The 14,895-nt window shown below is 41.1% G+C and overlaps 3 protein-coding genes across 8 annotated transcripts; 2 read left to right on the forward strand and 1 right to left on the reverse strand.

Annotated features, from left to right (window-relative positions):
* Positions 1–293: 293 nt before the first annotated feature.
* On the forward strand, positions 294–4,275 carry LOC126608931 (pentatricopeptide repeat-containing protein At1g13040, mitochondrial-like). The gene is made up of 5 exons (XM_050276942.1): positions 294–2,151; positions 2,359–2,448; positions 2,864–3,059; positions 3,589–3,701; positions 3,844–4,275. Exon 1 carries the CDS (start codon positions 592–594, stop codon positions 2,137–2,139), a length of 1,548 nt encoding a protein of 515 aa, XP_050132899.1. The 5' UTR covers positions 294–591; the 3' UTR covers positions 2,140–2,151; positions 2,359–2,448; positions 2,864–3,059; positions 3,589–3,701; positions 3,844–4,275.
* A 144-nt stretch (positions 4,276–4,419) lies between these two features.
* Positions 4,420–5,815, forward strand: LOC126608932 (uncharacterized). Its single transcript, XM_050276943.1, has one exon. The coding sequence runs from the start codon at positions 4,452–4,454 to the stop codon at positions 5,652–5,654; it is 1,203 nt and encodes a 400-aa protein (XP_050132900.1). The 5' UTR covers positions 4,420–4,451; the 3' UTR covers positions 5,655–5,815.
* Positions 5,816–6,864: 1,049 nt separating this feature from the next.
* Positions 6,865–10,744, reverse strand: LOC126608711 (serine/threonine-protein kinase AFC1-like). Of its 6 annotated transcripts, none has more exons than XM_050276696.1 (12): positions 10,546–10,744; positions 9,766–9,952; positions 9,304–9,330; positions 9,059–9,212; positions 8,915–8,963; positions 8,710–8,824; positions 8,370–8,461; positions 8,070–8,226; positions 7,902–7,966; positions 7,702–7,799; positions 7,494–7,596; positions 6,865–7,361 (listed from the first exon to the last, which is right to left on the reverse strand). In XM_050276696.1, the coding sequence occupies exons 1-12, from the start codon at positions 10,645–10,647 to the stop codon at positions 7,359–7,361; spliced, it is 1,152 nt and encodes a 383-aa protein (XP_050132653.1). In that variant the 5' UTR covers positions 10,648–10,744; the 3' UTR covers positions 6,865–7,358. The 6 variants fall into 6 exon arrangements, with proteins under 6 accessions (XP_050132653.1, XP_050132652.1, XP_050132654.1 ...); XM_050276695.1 differs by having other exon boundaries at positions 6,865–7,368; positions 10,546–10,742; XM_050276697.1 differs by lacking the exon at positions 9,766–9,952 and having other exon boundaries at positions 6,865–7,368; positions 10,546–10,702.
* Positions 10,745–14,895: the final 4,151 nt, after the last annotated feature.

Below are 14,895 nucleotides of genomic sequence, written 5' to 3' on the forward strand. Positions count from 1 at the left end.
ACTTTTGATCGTTTGATTGAACAAATAGCAGAAGATAACAACAATGTATGAGAAATAAAAGTAGGTCTGTGAATAGCAAACTCACTTCACCAAATGATGTTCATGCCAAGCAAGTAGTCATGTCATACTTATTTATTATTAACAAGTCCGCATGCAAATGAGATTGGGCCAACACAACCTAGTCTTCAAAACTCAAAGCCCAACTAAAACCCAACAGAAACATAATTAACTTCCAAGTAAGCCCAGCCCAAATACAAAGCCCAACAAAAAATCCTTAAACCGAACAAACCCAAACCCAAATCCACCCACCCTCTCCTTCCCCGCGCCGCATTGCGTTCGTCATCGCCATTGTTGAAACCAGGTGGCCTTGGCATTGGCAGCTGCCATAGCTGTACCTCCTATCGAATGGCTATAGCTATACCACCATTTTCTGGAACCGACGTCGTTTCACCTGCGGCTACACCTAAACCCACTCTTCCTTCCTCCGTCTCCATTTCTGGGGTTCTAACCTCCCATTTCCCTCTCCGCCGGATGCCATACATTCCGACGCACTAGGTTCCTCGACCGTCTCTGCTATGCATTCACTCTGATATGTATCGAAGTCTTGGCGTTCACCGCCTCATATACAGGAGCCGCATAGCGTACTACGCGAAAACTGGCCTCATCGATCAAGCACTCCAGGTGTTCGACGAAATGACCCACTCGGACTGCCGCGTTTTCAGCGTCGACTACAACCGCTTCATCGGCGTACTCGTCAAGCACTCGCGTTACGATCTCGCCGAGCACTACTACTACGAAATGGTGCCGAAGGGATTCTCATTGGACCCCTTTACTTACTCCAGGTTCATTTCTGGCCTGTGTAAGATTAGAAATTTCACCCTCATTGAGAAGCTTCTTCGAGACATGGATAGGATTGGGGCATTGCCTGACATCTGGGCTTTCAATATATATTTGAATCTTCTGTGCCAAGAAAACGGGACGGATTTTGCTTTGGAATTGTTTCATAGGATGGTTGATAAAGGAAGAGAGCCGGATGTTGTATCGTATACTATAATTATCGATGGGTTGTGTAAAGCTGGACAATTTGATATGGCAGTTGATATTTGGAATGGTATGATTAGGAAAGGGTTTAGGCCGGATAACATTGCGTGCACAGCGCTGGTTGTTGGGTTGTGCAAGGGTGGGAAGGTTGATTTGGCTTATGACCTTGTCATTGATGAAATGAAGGGTAGAGTCAATTTCAGTAGTTTGATTTATAATGCGTTGATTAGCGGGTTTTGTCGTGCTGGTAGGATTGATAAGGCACAGGCAATCAAGTCATTTATGAAGAGAAATGGGTGCGAGCCGGATTTGGTTTCTCACAATGTATTGTTGAATTATTGCTGTAATGCGTTCATGTTGGAGGAGGCTGAGAAGTTGATGAAGAAAATGGAGAGGGGTGGGATGGAACCAGATGTGTATAGTTATAATCAGCTTCTCATGGGCCTTTGTAAAGCTAATAGACCGGATAAGGCATATTTGTTGATGCGAACTAGGATGGAGCCAAAAGGGTTGTGTAATGTTGTGTCATATAATACCATCATTACAGCATTTTGCAAGGCAAGCCGTACTGGAAGTGCTCACAAACTGTTTGAGGAAATGTGTCACAAGGGCACTGTGCCAGATTTGGTTACATTCACTATTCTTATAAATGCCTTTTTAAGAGAAGGTAGTTCAGATATAGTCAAGAAGCTTCTTGATCAGATGACAGCAATGGGTCTGTTGCCTGACCGTATATTTTACACCACAATAGTTGATCACTTATGTAAGAGTGGGAATATTGAAATGGCTTGTAGTGTTTTCAGTGAAATGTTAGAGAAGGGAATCACCCCTGATGTGATTTCATATAATGCTCTCATTAACGGGCTGCTCAAGGCTTCTAAAGTGAGCGACGCTATGCATCTTTATGAGGAAATGCAGACTAGAGGATGTAGCGCTGACGAGGTAACTTTTAAATTGATAATTGGGGGTCTCATAAGGGAGAATAAGGTTTCAGTCGCTTGTAGGGTATGGGATCAGATGATGGAAAAGGGCTTTACTCTTGATGGAGCTTTCTCCGAGACTCTGGTTAATGCCATCAATTCAAAAGATGCTGCATGAAAATGCTAAATGGTTAGTATAGAATACAAACCCTTTAGTTTTTATGTTTATGTACCAATAAATGTCGCTGCAGTTTTATTGTTCAGTTGTATAAGTTTTGGTGCTTATTATCGATAAACTGTTAAACCTGTGATGCTACTGACCTGTTTTTATTTTTAAGTATGGTTTATTGGTTGTGATGATTATGCTATCTTACTTATGGACTATGGTCTATTGCAGAGTCCATAGTTAGAGGCACTTCTTAGCGAGTATTTCACCTCATCAAGCCTGGTCCATTATCCTCTTTCTGGCAAGCTACAAACAACTCAGGTACAAGCTTGTAGGATTCATTTATGTATATATATTTCCATTTGATGTGAATACAAGTACATGTATTCTGCTGCTTGTGAATGTCGTCAAACAATATACAGGGTGCGTATGAGGGGATTTGGCAGGATAAGTATTAGATACCCAGGATATATTCATTTGTTCAGTGCTTATGACAATATTTCACCGTCATGAAAAACTGACAGTGAAACTATCAAAGTAGAAGGATGTGAGTATTGTGGTGGTTGATTAATAAAATCATTGGTACAATGCTGTATTTTAGGCACAAGCTTTGAAGGAATTGTTGCTTCATTATTATTTGTTTCTAAATTTCTATGGCCTTCATAATTGTTTTCAATGTCTTCTCACCATATTCTTGTCATTGGTCAATAATGTTCTTTGTGTTCATTTAATGCAGGATTGGGACCTTGGATTTGTTCAGCCCAACGTTTTTAAGAGGGCAATGCTTATCCATATATGATTTGTCTCCCTAACTTGATGCATGCAGTCCGCTTAAAATGCCAAAAAGTACTTTAGCCTACCTTGTTCTTTTCTTTGACCCGGGGAACAACAGGTAATGCAAGTGGGCTTTGCAAGAACCAGACTGCTTAACGGTAATTGCGTACCTTTACTCTTTTCTCAGAGAACATTATTATTGACTATCACCCCCAATTGTCTAAGGAAGGTAAACTAAAGAGAAACCTAATGAAGATTTCAGAACTGCATATTGATTTGGTTCCCTATTAGTTTCTGGACTAATGAATTCAACATTAAGCGTGGCTGAGAGTTTTGATTCTTGTTTTCTTTTTCGATGTGAGATGAGATGATGTAAGTGATTGATGATAACTGATTGCTCAAGAATTTGCTTTCGACTTCATGTTTTATTAATTTGAGTATGTCGTTTATGGGGCACAATACCGCATGTTTTCTGTTGTCTCTGCTTGAGATCTTTGCTGCATTCCTTATATGAATAAGCTGTTTGACCAAGCTCTCTCTCTCTCTCTCTCTCTCTCTCTCTCTCTCTCTCTCAGTGATTGTTGTTGTTGTTGTTGTTGTTATTTGTTTATTTTGAGAATAACTCTATGCTAATTAGTAATTACATTAAATCCCTTACAACAATTTTTTTTATAAAAATTTTCTTAGGGTTCACCATGACCTTCATGGGCATATAGCTCACATGCAGAGGCTGCAGATCTATTTCAAGAACGCCAGCGTGAGAGTACTATCAATCAAATTTGGGCATTAAAATTACTGAAGTATGACTTCTTATTCGAAATGCAGTGATTTTTGGATCTACTGCCACTATTCTCTTGCCCTCTTTTTTTTCTTTTACTTGCATTGGATTATATTCTAGCAGAATTTTGATTGATGCTATTTGTATTTTTCCTTTGCATGTAGAGACTAACAGAAAGAACAACAAAATGTTTTGGCCATGTCCCGAAGAAAAGCAGATTAAAGAATATGAAGACCGGGTTTCCTTTGCCATGCCGGAGTCTTGAGGATGGAAGAAAACGAAGAGAACTTCCAAGGAATCACCGCTAGTTTTCACAAGTATAACACAACTGCTGACAAGGTGCTTTTCAAATACTTGCGGCATTTGTTATAAGCCAGACTCCGAGTCACATAACATCTCCGGTAACGGTTAAAGATGTTCTCTGGGCATGAGCAAGTTAGTGTTGAATGGTATATCTGGCAGAAAGTGTTTATATCCAGTTGAAGTCTGCATCTTCTGTAGCATTTAGCTTTAGGCAAGCTGGATATAGGGGCAAATATGTAATTTTCCTGCCACTCTAAAATACACAGAAGCACTTGGACAAAAAGTTGCCACCAGAGATTGCTTGCCTCCTGTGCCACCTACACGTTGATTCTTTTCCCTTTCATAAAATCATCCTTGAAGTTCTCTTCAAGTTATTCTCTAACACCAATTCCTGAGTATTATTATTCCGCATCCGCATCCGCTCCTCCATGCTTCACTTCTTCATTTCTCAGTACTACTCCGTACCGCCATGCCTCGCCCTGGTGACACCAACCCACATTTTGTCCGGCCATATCCGTCACAAACTCCAGAACAACTTCCCCAAACATCTCCACACGGTCCATTGGTGCCACTCCCACAGCACCATGGCCAACACCCCGCGCCACCCAACCTCAGACCAGACTGGCCTGGACCGCATCACCCTGAACCACCAGAAGTCGAGCCAGAACCAATACAATTTGAGCAAGTTCGCCGGCCCCGGTCTAAGCATCAATGGCGGCATTCCAACCCAGCGGGTCCATTGGTGTCATTCCATCCACAATTCGAAGAACAACATCCGCTGACAGACCAGCAAACCCTACCACTAGTTCCATCAGTGCCAACCCCGCACCCTGATCATGAAGACCACCGTCCTCGGAAAAAGCATCAAAGCCGGAAAACCCAGCCTGTAGTTCCACCCGTGGCAGCTCCATACCATGATCAAGAAGACGAACGACATCCTAAGAAAAAGCAAAAAGGCCGGAAAACCCCGCCTATAGTTCCAACCGGGCCTGCCCCGTACCATGACCGTGAAGACAAACAATATCCCTGGCCACACGGTTCACAAGGGCAGCCGCATAGCCGACGTACTCACCCGCAGGGCTTGCTCATACCACGCCCTCAACAAACCAACGTCTTCACATGGTCCGGAGCCATTTGCTGCGCAATTTTTTGGGTTCTCATAATCATAACCGGCCTAGTGGTTCTCATAATCTATCTTGTTTTCCGTCCCCGGACTCCGAAATTCGACGTCTCTTCCGCCACGCTCAACGCAGCGTATCTTGACATGGGATATCTTCTCAATGCCGACGTTACAGTGCTGGCAAACTTCACCAACCCAAACAAGAAGGTAAGCGTCGACTTTAGCTACCTGATCATTGATCTATATTACGGAAATACCCTCATGGCCACCCAGTACGTCGAGCCCTTCTCGGCAGAGAGGAGTCGGTCCATGTTTGCAAATGTTCATATGGTGGCCAGCCAGGTGCGTCTCGGAGTGCTGGAAAGGCAAAGGCTTAAGAAGCAGATGGAGAACAATCGGGCGGAGTTTGAGGTGAAGGGGTATTTCCGGGCACGAGCTAACTTCGGAAAGATCCTCCGATACTCGTACTGGTTGCACGGTGACTGCAGAGTTGTGCTCACTAGACCTCCTGATGGAGTTCTGGTGACCAGAAAATGCAAGACAAAACACTAAGCTAGCATTTGGAATTCCATCCTTTTTCTTTTTCCATCTTTTGTTTTTTCTTGGATTGTGTTTCAAGCATCGAATTTTCGCAAGTTACTTCCAAATTTGTTTCATTGACTTTCGTATTCATATTGAGACCTTGATCGGGCATTGTTTCTTTTCACCAGAAACTGTTTCACTTCAAAATTTAGCAATAAAAAATAAGAGGTCGCACTTGGTGCGATAGCAAGTGCCTTCGTCCATGAGCGGTAGGTCTCGGGTTCGAGACTTGGGAGCAGCCTCTCCATAAATGGGGGTAAGGCTAGCCGACATTCACCTTTCCTAGACCCTGCGTAAAGCGGGAGCCTTGTGCACTGGGTACGACCTTTTTTTTTTTTAATAGTAATGACCTTCATACAACTTTTAAAAGCCACTTTCATAAAATGCAGGGTTGAACTTTTAAAAAATAATTTTAATTCCATTTACAATTTTTTTTTTCTTTCAATTTCTTTAATATGCTTAGTGTTTAGAAATCACATTATTTGTCTTTCTACATATATTTATTCCTAGCAGAATAAAATGACCGTCACCATTGCCACAACCGCCATGATCACCACCATCGTTGCCACCACGACCACAACCACAACCACAACCGTCACCACTAACGCCCCTACCACCATTGTTAACTCTGCACCCCAACCACCATTGTTAACTCTGCACCCCAACCACCACACTCAACTATTGGCACCACCACCATACCCCACCATTTATGCTACAATTACCACCACAGCCACTGCTATAACCACCACTGCCCCTCCATCACCACCATCCCCTCTCCCATGCCCATTTGTCATTATATACAATTATATCGTTTTTACATTAAAATTTACCGACGCCTTTTCCTTGCTTTTCATACTCTCAGTTTATCAACGCTCAACAGCTTCAATTTTACAAATGATCATTAGAACAAAAACATTTTTTTTTCCTTCAAAAAGCACGTCAATCACAAAGTGGCCCTTCATCCATTTAATATGTGAAACTTCTAACCAAAGAGCTTATGAACAGAAGTAGCCTCAATCACGACGGAGTTTGATCTTTTGTTGTAATGCACTGTAATTTCTCATGCAGCAGAAAATAAAACCAACCCAACTTTTTGACAAATCTATGAGACAACAAGACTGAAATTTACTGCAATATGTGAAATATGTTACACAATAATAGTATATTACTCAGTTGCACGTCTGTAACAGCCATATTCATTCATCTGAGAAAACATAAACAAACAAATACACAGGGCGAAGGCTAAACTTGTTCAGAAAGCGCATCACACCTTATTGTATCGACTCATTGTATTGAAAACATGTTACATTTCATTTCATGGTACAAAATCGAACAAGGAGAAACTTATGCGAACAGCAGACAGTGAAGTTACAGAAATCCAGGGTTCCCGTTGAGCCCCTTCATGTTTGTGTATGCCATTGCCAAGAAATGACATCTAGGAAAGCAAGCAAACACCGCTCTTCAGCACGCTAATGCCCCGTAATGCACTCCAACCAAAACCTACTAACAACACAAGAATGAATTTTCCAACTGGCTAAAACCTCCTGTAATGATCCCTGGTAAAGAAGGGATGCCTAAGGGCTTCGGGAGCTGTTAGCCTGCTGGACGGGTCAAATTTAAGGAGACCTTGCAGGAGGTCGATGAGATCACCAGCTGAATGATCTACATGCTGCATCACTATATTCTGACAAAGATGATATAATTTAATAAAGTTTTTTTTTTTTTTGGTTGAATTAATAAAGTTTTATTTAAACAATGTTTCTGAACGTATTTCAAAACAGAAGAGTAAAAGTACGGTATTCCATATACCTGGAGACGATGTAGCTTTAAAACGGCTTTAATACTTTCTCGAGAAGTTGCACCTTCTGGCCAATCCAATCTACCCCGTCTGACATACTTCTCAGCATGACGGCTGAACCAAGAATACAGAAGTGGCAAAGGAGACAGTGATGAATACAGGCAAACAAATGTGATCTGAACCTTAAAATACGATGAAATTCCTAAGGAAAGCACATACTCTGCTCTTTTCAACATGTGCTGTGGCATTGGACCTAAAACCCTCTCCATCATAGCTAGGTGTTCCAAGTTCTCGTGTGTCTGAAACAAAGCCTCTCCCTGTAAAGAATTTTATTTTATTTTTTTGTAAGAATCTATACAGTTAGTCCAAATCCAGAAATCTGGCAGAGACTGATGGACCCGTATAATTCAGAGACATACCGAACACAACTCTATCAAGATGCAACCAACACTCCATATGTCACATGGATAACTCCATCCAAGTCCTATAAATATTAACAATCTTATGAATGTTAAAATATAAATTGATACCAAATATTCAAAATGCAAGTGATTTGCAAGAGAAAAGAGAGCATAGTATTAGCATACCCAGAATAACCTCAGGTGCCCGGTAGTGCCTTGTCGACACAATGTAGTTGTGCTCTTGATGCTCATAGGCTGTGCTACCAAAATCAATAACCTTGATAGCGCTAGACTTTGGCAACCTTTTATAACCAGTTCCATCTTTTGGCGGCCGGGATGTAAACTGTGACGGCAAAGAAATAAAAAAAAATGACAATTTTCAATAAGTGAACTGGATGCAGGTAAGAGGCAAAGAGAATAAGTGAACTGTCTCATTTGAAAGGGCAAACTGCAGAACAATATAACTATAATCACAGGAAGAAATACCTTGTAGTCAGGTACTTTAATGTATTCTGAAGAAACAAAAAGTATGTTCTCAGGCTTCAGGTCGGTATGTATGAGACGCATATCATGCATGACTGCAAAAGTTACATGCCACAGAAAACATAAGAACTACTAGTGTTCACTTTAAAGTCATTGTCCAACCCAAGAAAAGATGCTCAGAATATATTCACACATGTCATGGGAATAAGCTTTACCAAAAAGAAAAAAAGCAGAAACTACCAGTAAATTTTTAAGAAGGAAAGGTAAAAACTTATGGAATAGTACAACTGCCGCTATAAACTTTGAATGAGGTAAGAGAAACAACAGAAGTCCAACTACACACATGCTACACATTCCAACAGTTGCCTGCCAAGTTCGCGGACAAGATCAACCGGAAATGCGCGATAATTATTTTTCCTGAGGAAATCGTATAAGCTTGGTCCAAGCATCTCAAATACCTGTTAAGACCATTTAAATTCAAAAATGTCTTAACCCCCAAAATGTGAAGTTGGGGAATCATTTTTATCAAAAATCAAGCTTATACTTACTATACATATATGGTTACGATAGTCAAACCAGTTCCGTATTTGAACACAACTGCAAAGAATAAAGCCACTTAACAATGACCCAAATTTCATTTTACAACTGCTAAGAAGCAAAAGAAATGACCATGACAGGAAAAGTATACTCACCGACTTCCATTTCTGTCATACTTCCCAAGCAACTGTAGCACATCAACTTCAATCATTGCTGCTTCACGGTATTTCTTGATACTCCTGACAACTTTTATAGCTACCATTTCTTTTGCTTCCCTATCCCAACATTCCAAAACCTGACCAAAAGTTCCTACACAATGCAAAGAGCAGAAATATGAGAAAACAGATCAAAGGTACAGGAATCCATGTAGACATAGGTCTAAATCCCGTGAAAACCTAACCTTCACCAATTTTTCTGTGGATCTTATCTGCAAGTACAGAAACAATAGTTTGAGCAGAAAACTACAAATATTTTACAAACCTAAAATATCAAGAAAGAACTATGTGCGTGTGTGTTAAATGAAAATAAATATTCTGAACTACTCAGACTAAATTATTTTGAAGGCACACTGTAACGAAAAAAATGAACTAAAAATAAAACTTTCAACACTCTAGATATATATTTTAAATTCTCGAGCAACCCTAAAGTCCAAAGATAAGGTCCTAGAAGTTTTTACTTGTAAGGAGATTTTCTTTATATAAAAATTCATTGGAAGTACACCATCGAGCAAACAAAAAAAAAAAAAAAAGTTGGAAGTACATCGGTGTGATTTATTAGATTGTGGGAGTTTAAAATACAGCATTGAAAGACACATGAAGAATGTAAAAGAAAAAACTCTTCAATGATGAATGAACGTAATTACAGCGAGATGTTAAATTTTCTCCAAGCACAAACATGTAATGTCCATCTTTGTCATCATCTCGCCGCGGGGAAGATCCTTTTTGAGTCAACCCCTTTAAAAAAAGACTAGGACGGTCTGGGAGTGCTCTCATAGGTCCAAAGCTTGTCCCACTTCCAACATCTTGCTCGGAATATATTCCTGACTGAGCCTACACACAGCCATTTATTCATACTCCACTATACAAACATTAATACAAAAACTTCACCCCTTACCCATCTATCATTCCATATTTTCCCTTATCTTTTCTAATTAACCAAATACAAAATCAATGTATGCAGATTAAATAAATCATACAAATGTAACACCCGAATACTGAACATATCCAGCTTCGATATGCCTCACCTATGATATATCCAAGGGGTCATCAAAATACTAACAATTCAGTTATTCAAGTCTTCCAAATTATTTATATACTATTAATATACAACTGAATTTCCTCAAGAAATATAATTTCATGTTTAAGGCAATATTTTGGACAAGATCAAAATTTTCTGAACACTGGTAGATCATGAAATTTGGAAAATGAAATCATTTCGATTTCTACCTTCAGATTACCTAAAAATTTAACATTATATCCTACCCAGTCGAATTTACCACACATAAGAAGGTAAATTGGGATGAATTCAAATTGAAAAGCTAATTTTAATGAAAAGTATACAAATTAAAGCCTAAATAAACAAAAAAAAAAAAAAAAATCCACAATTTTGAGAAATTTGATGAAATAAAGCGTAAAAATTGTACCTTTGGATGAGGCTGAGGGGGATCCCAAGCAAACCTGGGGCGCTTTCTTGGACGCCGATCAATGTGCCAAAGAGGGAACTCCGACACGTAATCCATTTCCATACAATTCAAAACCCTAACCCTAACCCTAAATTCATCGATTGAAACAGAGCTCGCTCTGATTAAACAAAAGAGATCGCGAGATACGGAGAAAACGGCCTAACCCAGTAACCCCTGTTCTTTGTGAGCCACCGCGAACCGTCGGATGTGATTGGGAGGATTAATCTGGACGGTTGGTTGGTAAGTGGAGCTGTTACGTTGACCACACAATATTAATTGTGTAGGATTTAAACCCTGGTTGAGTTGGGTGTTTTTTACCCATCAGCCCAAAAAAGTGGGCCGTAATTGGACTTGGGTCGGTTTGGAATTTATGCAAATGTGAAAAGATGCGCAAGTAGGGTAATGTCGTGTGAACAAGTCGACATCAAATCTTCTGCGCTTATTTTGTATGTATCTTTTCTATGGCTTTTATTGTTGGTTGATATATGTTACATTTGCGGTAATGAATTTAGGGAGCGCTATTAACATATCAAACAATAATAAAGGCCACATAGAAAATATTTGAACTCTATTATTAGGATGTGGCATATTTGGAGATGGTTAGTCTATCGTTTCTTTAAGGTACGTGGAGGTGGAGAGTCAGTTACACATAGGTGGTGTCATTTCCTAATCATTGCCTCTATAATCCAATTTGGATAATGCTAGGGAGATTAAATTTTAACTTAAATTTACAAATCAAGTGATATGTCACCAATAGCACATAAGCACATCAATAAATAATTATGTAATAACCCATTTGGTTTGCAAATTTGATCATGAATGTTTAGTTTAAAGGAAAACTAATGAAAAGGGCTTGAAAACTTTGAGTTTTAATGATAAGGACAAAATAAAGGGTAAAGTGAATAGTACCAGGATTGACTTTTTAGTGTAAAAATGTGGTTTTTTGTTAAAGTGAACAGTACCAGGTGCTTTTCGTTAAAATTCCCTTAGTTTAAGGACCATTTCTAATTAGATTTGTTGATGCACAAAATCAGCGAAGACTTTGGTACAACATAAAGTGTCAGGGTTTTGTGACCTTCGCTTGGTTGCTTGGTTGCTTCAGTCACTAGTGAGGATAAGTACGTAAATGAATAGAGACAGAGAAGCAAACACAGGATGTACGTGGTTCACCCAGATTGGCTACGTCCACGGAGTAGAGGAGTTCTTATTAGTAGTGAAGGGCTTACACAAGTACAAAGGATCAAGCTCTCAATTTAGTGAGTTCTTGTGAATGATTTAACACAAAATGGCATTAGGCCATATTGTGGGGGAATGACCCCTATTTATAGAAAAACTTGTAGCTTTGTCACATTGACATGTGTCATGTTGTGATTGGTTCTTGATGTCGACACGTGCTGCGCTCTGATTGGCTTCTAATCTTGACACGTGTCGAGTAGTGATTGGCCTCCTGGTCGGAGGGGAACTCTTCTGGGTCCTTGACAGTATAGCGTTGGCCGGTGCTCGGTAGTTTCGGGATTGGTCAAGTATGGTACAAACAGTGCTCCCCTAAGTTCCCGAGTGAGGGAAACTCCTCGGTTGGGGACTTGCAAGATCCAATCCCTTGAGTAATCACGAAACTTCTAAGTACCGAAGTGTGGTCTGATCTTCATCTGCCCTTCTCTGGAAGTACCTTTCCTCCATCCGGGAATGGTGTACTTAGCTGATGTTGACGCACAAGGTAATGTATCAATTTCACTTGAAGCTTAGTTGTAGTTTCGGGCTTAGTCAAGTGTGATACAAACCCTATAGTAGGAGTCCCCCAAGTCGCCGAGCTAGGAGATCTGCCGAAAGAGGTGACAGACAAGGTAAGCAGTCAAACTTCCAAGTAAGCAACCCAGGATCAGAGGTTTGACGTCGGCTTCCGGTTGATTGTTCTCATTCTCCTTGTCTCTCATTCAACTGCCAGGATAAGGAGAAGCAAATGGATAAGAGATGATATGAGATACTTTTGCTTTTGAAGAAGTAACTTTCCACAGGCTTATTCTTGAACTGTGCTGGAGGGTTTTCTGGTGCCCTTCAGAGTATAAGGCCGACTCAAAAATTTGAGGGTCAAAACAAGTCCATCAAATCTAGAGTACGTTCGACCTTGATGATATGGGATACTTTTGCTGTTGACGGAATAATGAATGTGGTATGGAAAGGTGTCGTGCTGTAGTGATCTGTTTCAGCTCACCGCTGAACCTTCTGCTTCAATCTTTTGCATGGCAGAAGTGGTGTGCAACCTTTGCATTTAAATGGTCCTTCAGAACATTCCTTCATAGTGACTCATCCACGCTTGGCAGCTTCAGTGTAAAGAGCCAATATCTGATCAACTGTCATGAGGTATTTGCCGGTGGAATTCGTGACCTTGACAGCAGTTGAGGATGAGTACTCGAGAGCAATGCTAAGTAAGCAACCAGGCAAAGGCTCCAGGCAGTCAGTTCCAAATTGGAGGTTTGATTTCAGGTTCCGACTGACTGCTTTCTTTCTCCTTGTCCTGCAGGTGTGGACAAGGACAAAGACAAAGACAGGGAGAAAGCATGATATGGGATACTCTTGCTTTCGACCCTGATGATATGAGATACTCTTGTTCTTGGTGTGGCTTATTTGCTGAGGTATTATCGGGGGGAAATAAAGCTGAGTATTTCGAGAGGTTATGTTGAGGGTGCCTTTTCGAATGCGAGAAAGGGTTGAGCATTTTTGCAGGTTTGCCTGTCCGTTGAGGAGGGAGGTCAATGTATATAGGGATTTCCCAATAACAAGTAGTAATGCTATTCCTTTACCCTTCTTGGTCACATCAATGTAGTGGGAGCTGCCAGCTTCACGTGTTTTAATTTTGTCAGAGCACTTTGAAAAAGTGGTATGTGGTATCTGGAAAGCTGATGTTACGTGTGAAGATTACAGACAAGCTTTATCTAAGGAAATCTGGCTCTCGAAGTTCTGAGAGTTGTGCCTCTTCGGTTTTCGAACAAGTAATCCCGTCGAGGATCTGACTCTCGAGATTCGGAAAGCGGTGCTACTCCGGTTTTTTAGAAAGTAATTATGTTGGGAGTCTTTTCTCGAATGTGAGTAAAGGTTGGACGTTCTTGCCAACCTGTCTTGCCGCAAAACCCGGAGGTCGACACACATAGGGACTTTCCAGTTGTCAAGCAGTGGTGCTGTTCCTTTACCCTTATGGGTAATAGTAGGGTAGCTGGAACTTTCGAAATTCTCGTGCCTAAACTTTGTCAGAGATCTTTAACAAAGTTATATGTGGTACCCGAGGAGTTTATGGTGCATATGGAGAGCGGTGATTGAACAGTAAGATTCACGTGCTTTCTACTTCACCAGAAATCTTCGACAGATTGCCCGTAATTTCCGCAAAGCTGAGTGTGCATGTGACAGGTGCTGACGAGGCTGAAAAAGCAGGTGCTTCTTCGATTTCTGAGATCGGCCCTCGTGGTCTCTGAGCAGCCCAGCTTTTGAGAAAGCAAACGCCTCTTCGATTTCTGAGATCGGCCCTCGTGGTCTCTGAGCAGCCCAGCTTTTGAGAAAGCAAACGCCTCTTCGATTTCTGAGATCGGCCCTCGTGGTCTCTGAGCAGCCCAGCTTTTGAGAAAGCAAACGCCTCTTCGATTTCTGAGATCGGCCCTCGTGGTCTCTGAGCAGCCCAGCTTTTGAGAAAGCAAACGCCTCTTCGATTTCTGAAGCTCCGTCGAGTGCAGATTTTTATAGAGGCTGGCATTAAGTTCCACAGCACACTTGAATCTCTACCAGTAGAAGCTCATTTCTTGCACTTCTAAGATCTTGATTTGTCTGACCTCTTCCTTCTTCAACACATTTGAAAATGTCTGGACCCTCCGACCGTCGTTTTGACTTGAACCTTGGAGAAGAGACAGCCACGCCTTCTCCAGACAACATATGGCGCCCATCCTTCATATCCCCTACTGGTCCTCTTACCGTTGGGGATTCTGTGATGAAGAATGATATGACCGCTGCAGTGGTGGCCAGGAACCTTCTCACTCCCAAAGATAATAGACTACTTTCCAAACGGTCTGATGAGTTGGCTGTTAAGGACTCTCTGGCTCTTAGTGTTCAGTGTGCAGGTTCTGTGTCTAATATGGCCCAACGCCTATTTGCTAGAACCCGCCAAGTTGAATCATTGGCTGCTGAAGTGATGAGTCTCAAACAGGAGATTAGAGGGCTCAAGCATGAGAATAAGCAGTTGCACCGGCTCGCCCATGACTATGCTACAAACATGAAGAGGAAGCTTGACCAGATGAAGGAATCTGATGGTAAGGTTTTACTTGATCA

The sequence above is a fragment of the Malus sylvestris genome, chromosome 16 (assembly GCF_916048215.2).
Source record: "Malus sylvestris chromosome 16, drMalSylv7.2, whole genome shotgun sequence".
Lineage (NCBI taxonomy): Eukaryota > Viridiplantae > Streptophyta > Magnoliopsida > Rosales > Rosaceae > Malus > Malus sylvestris.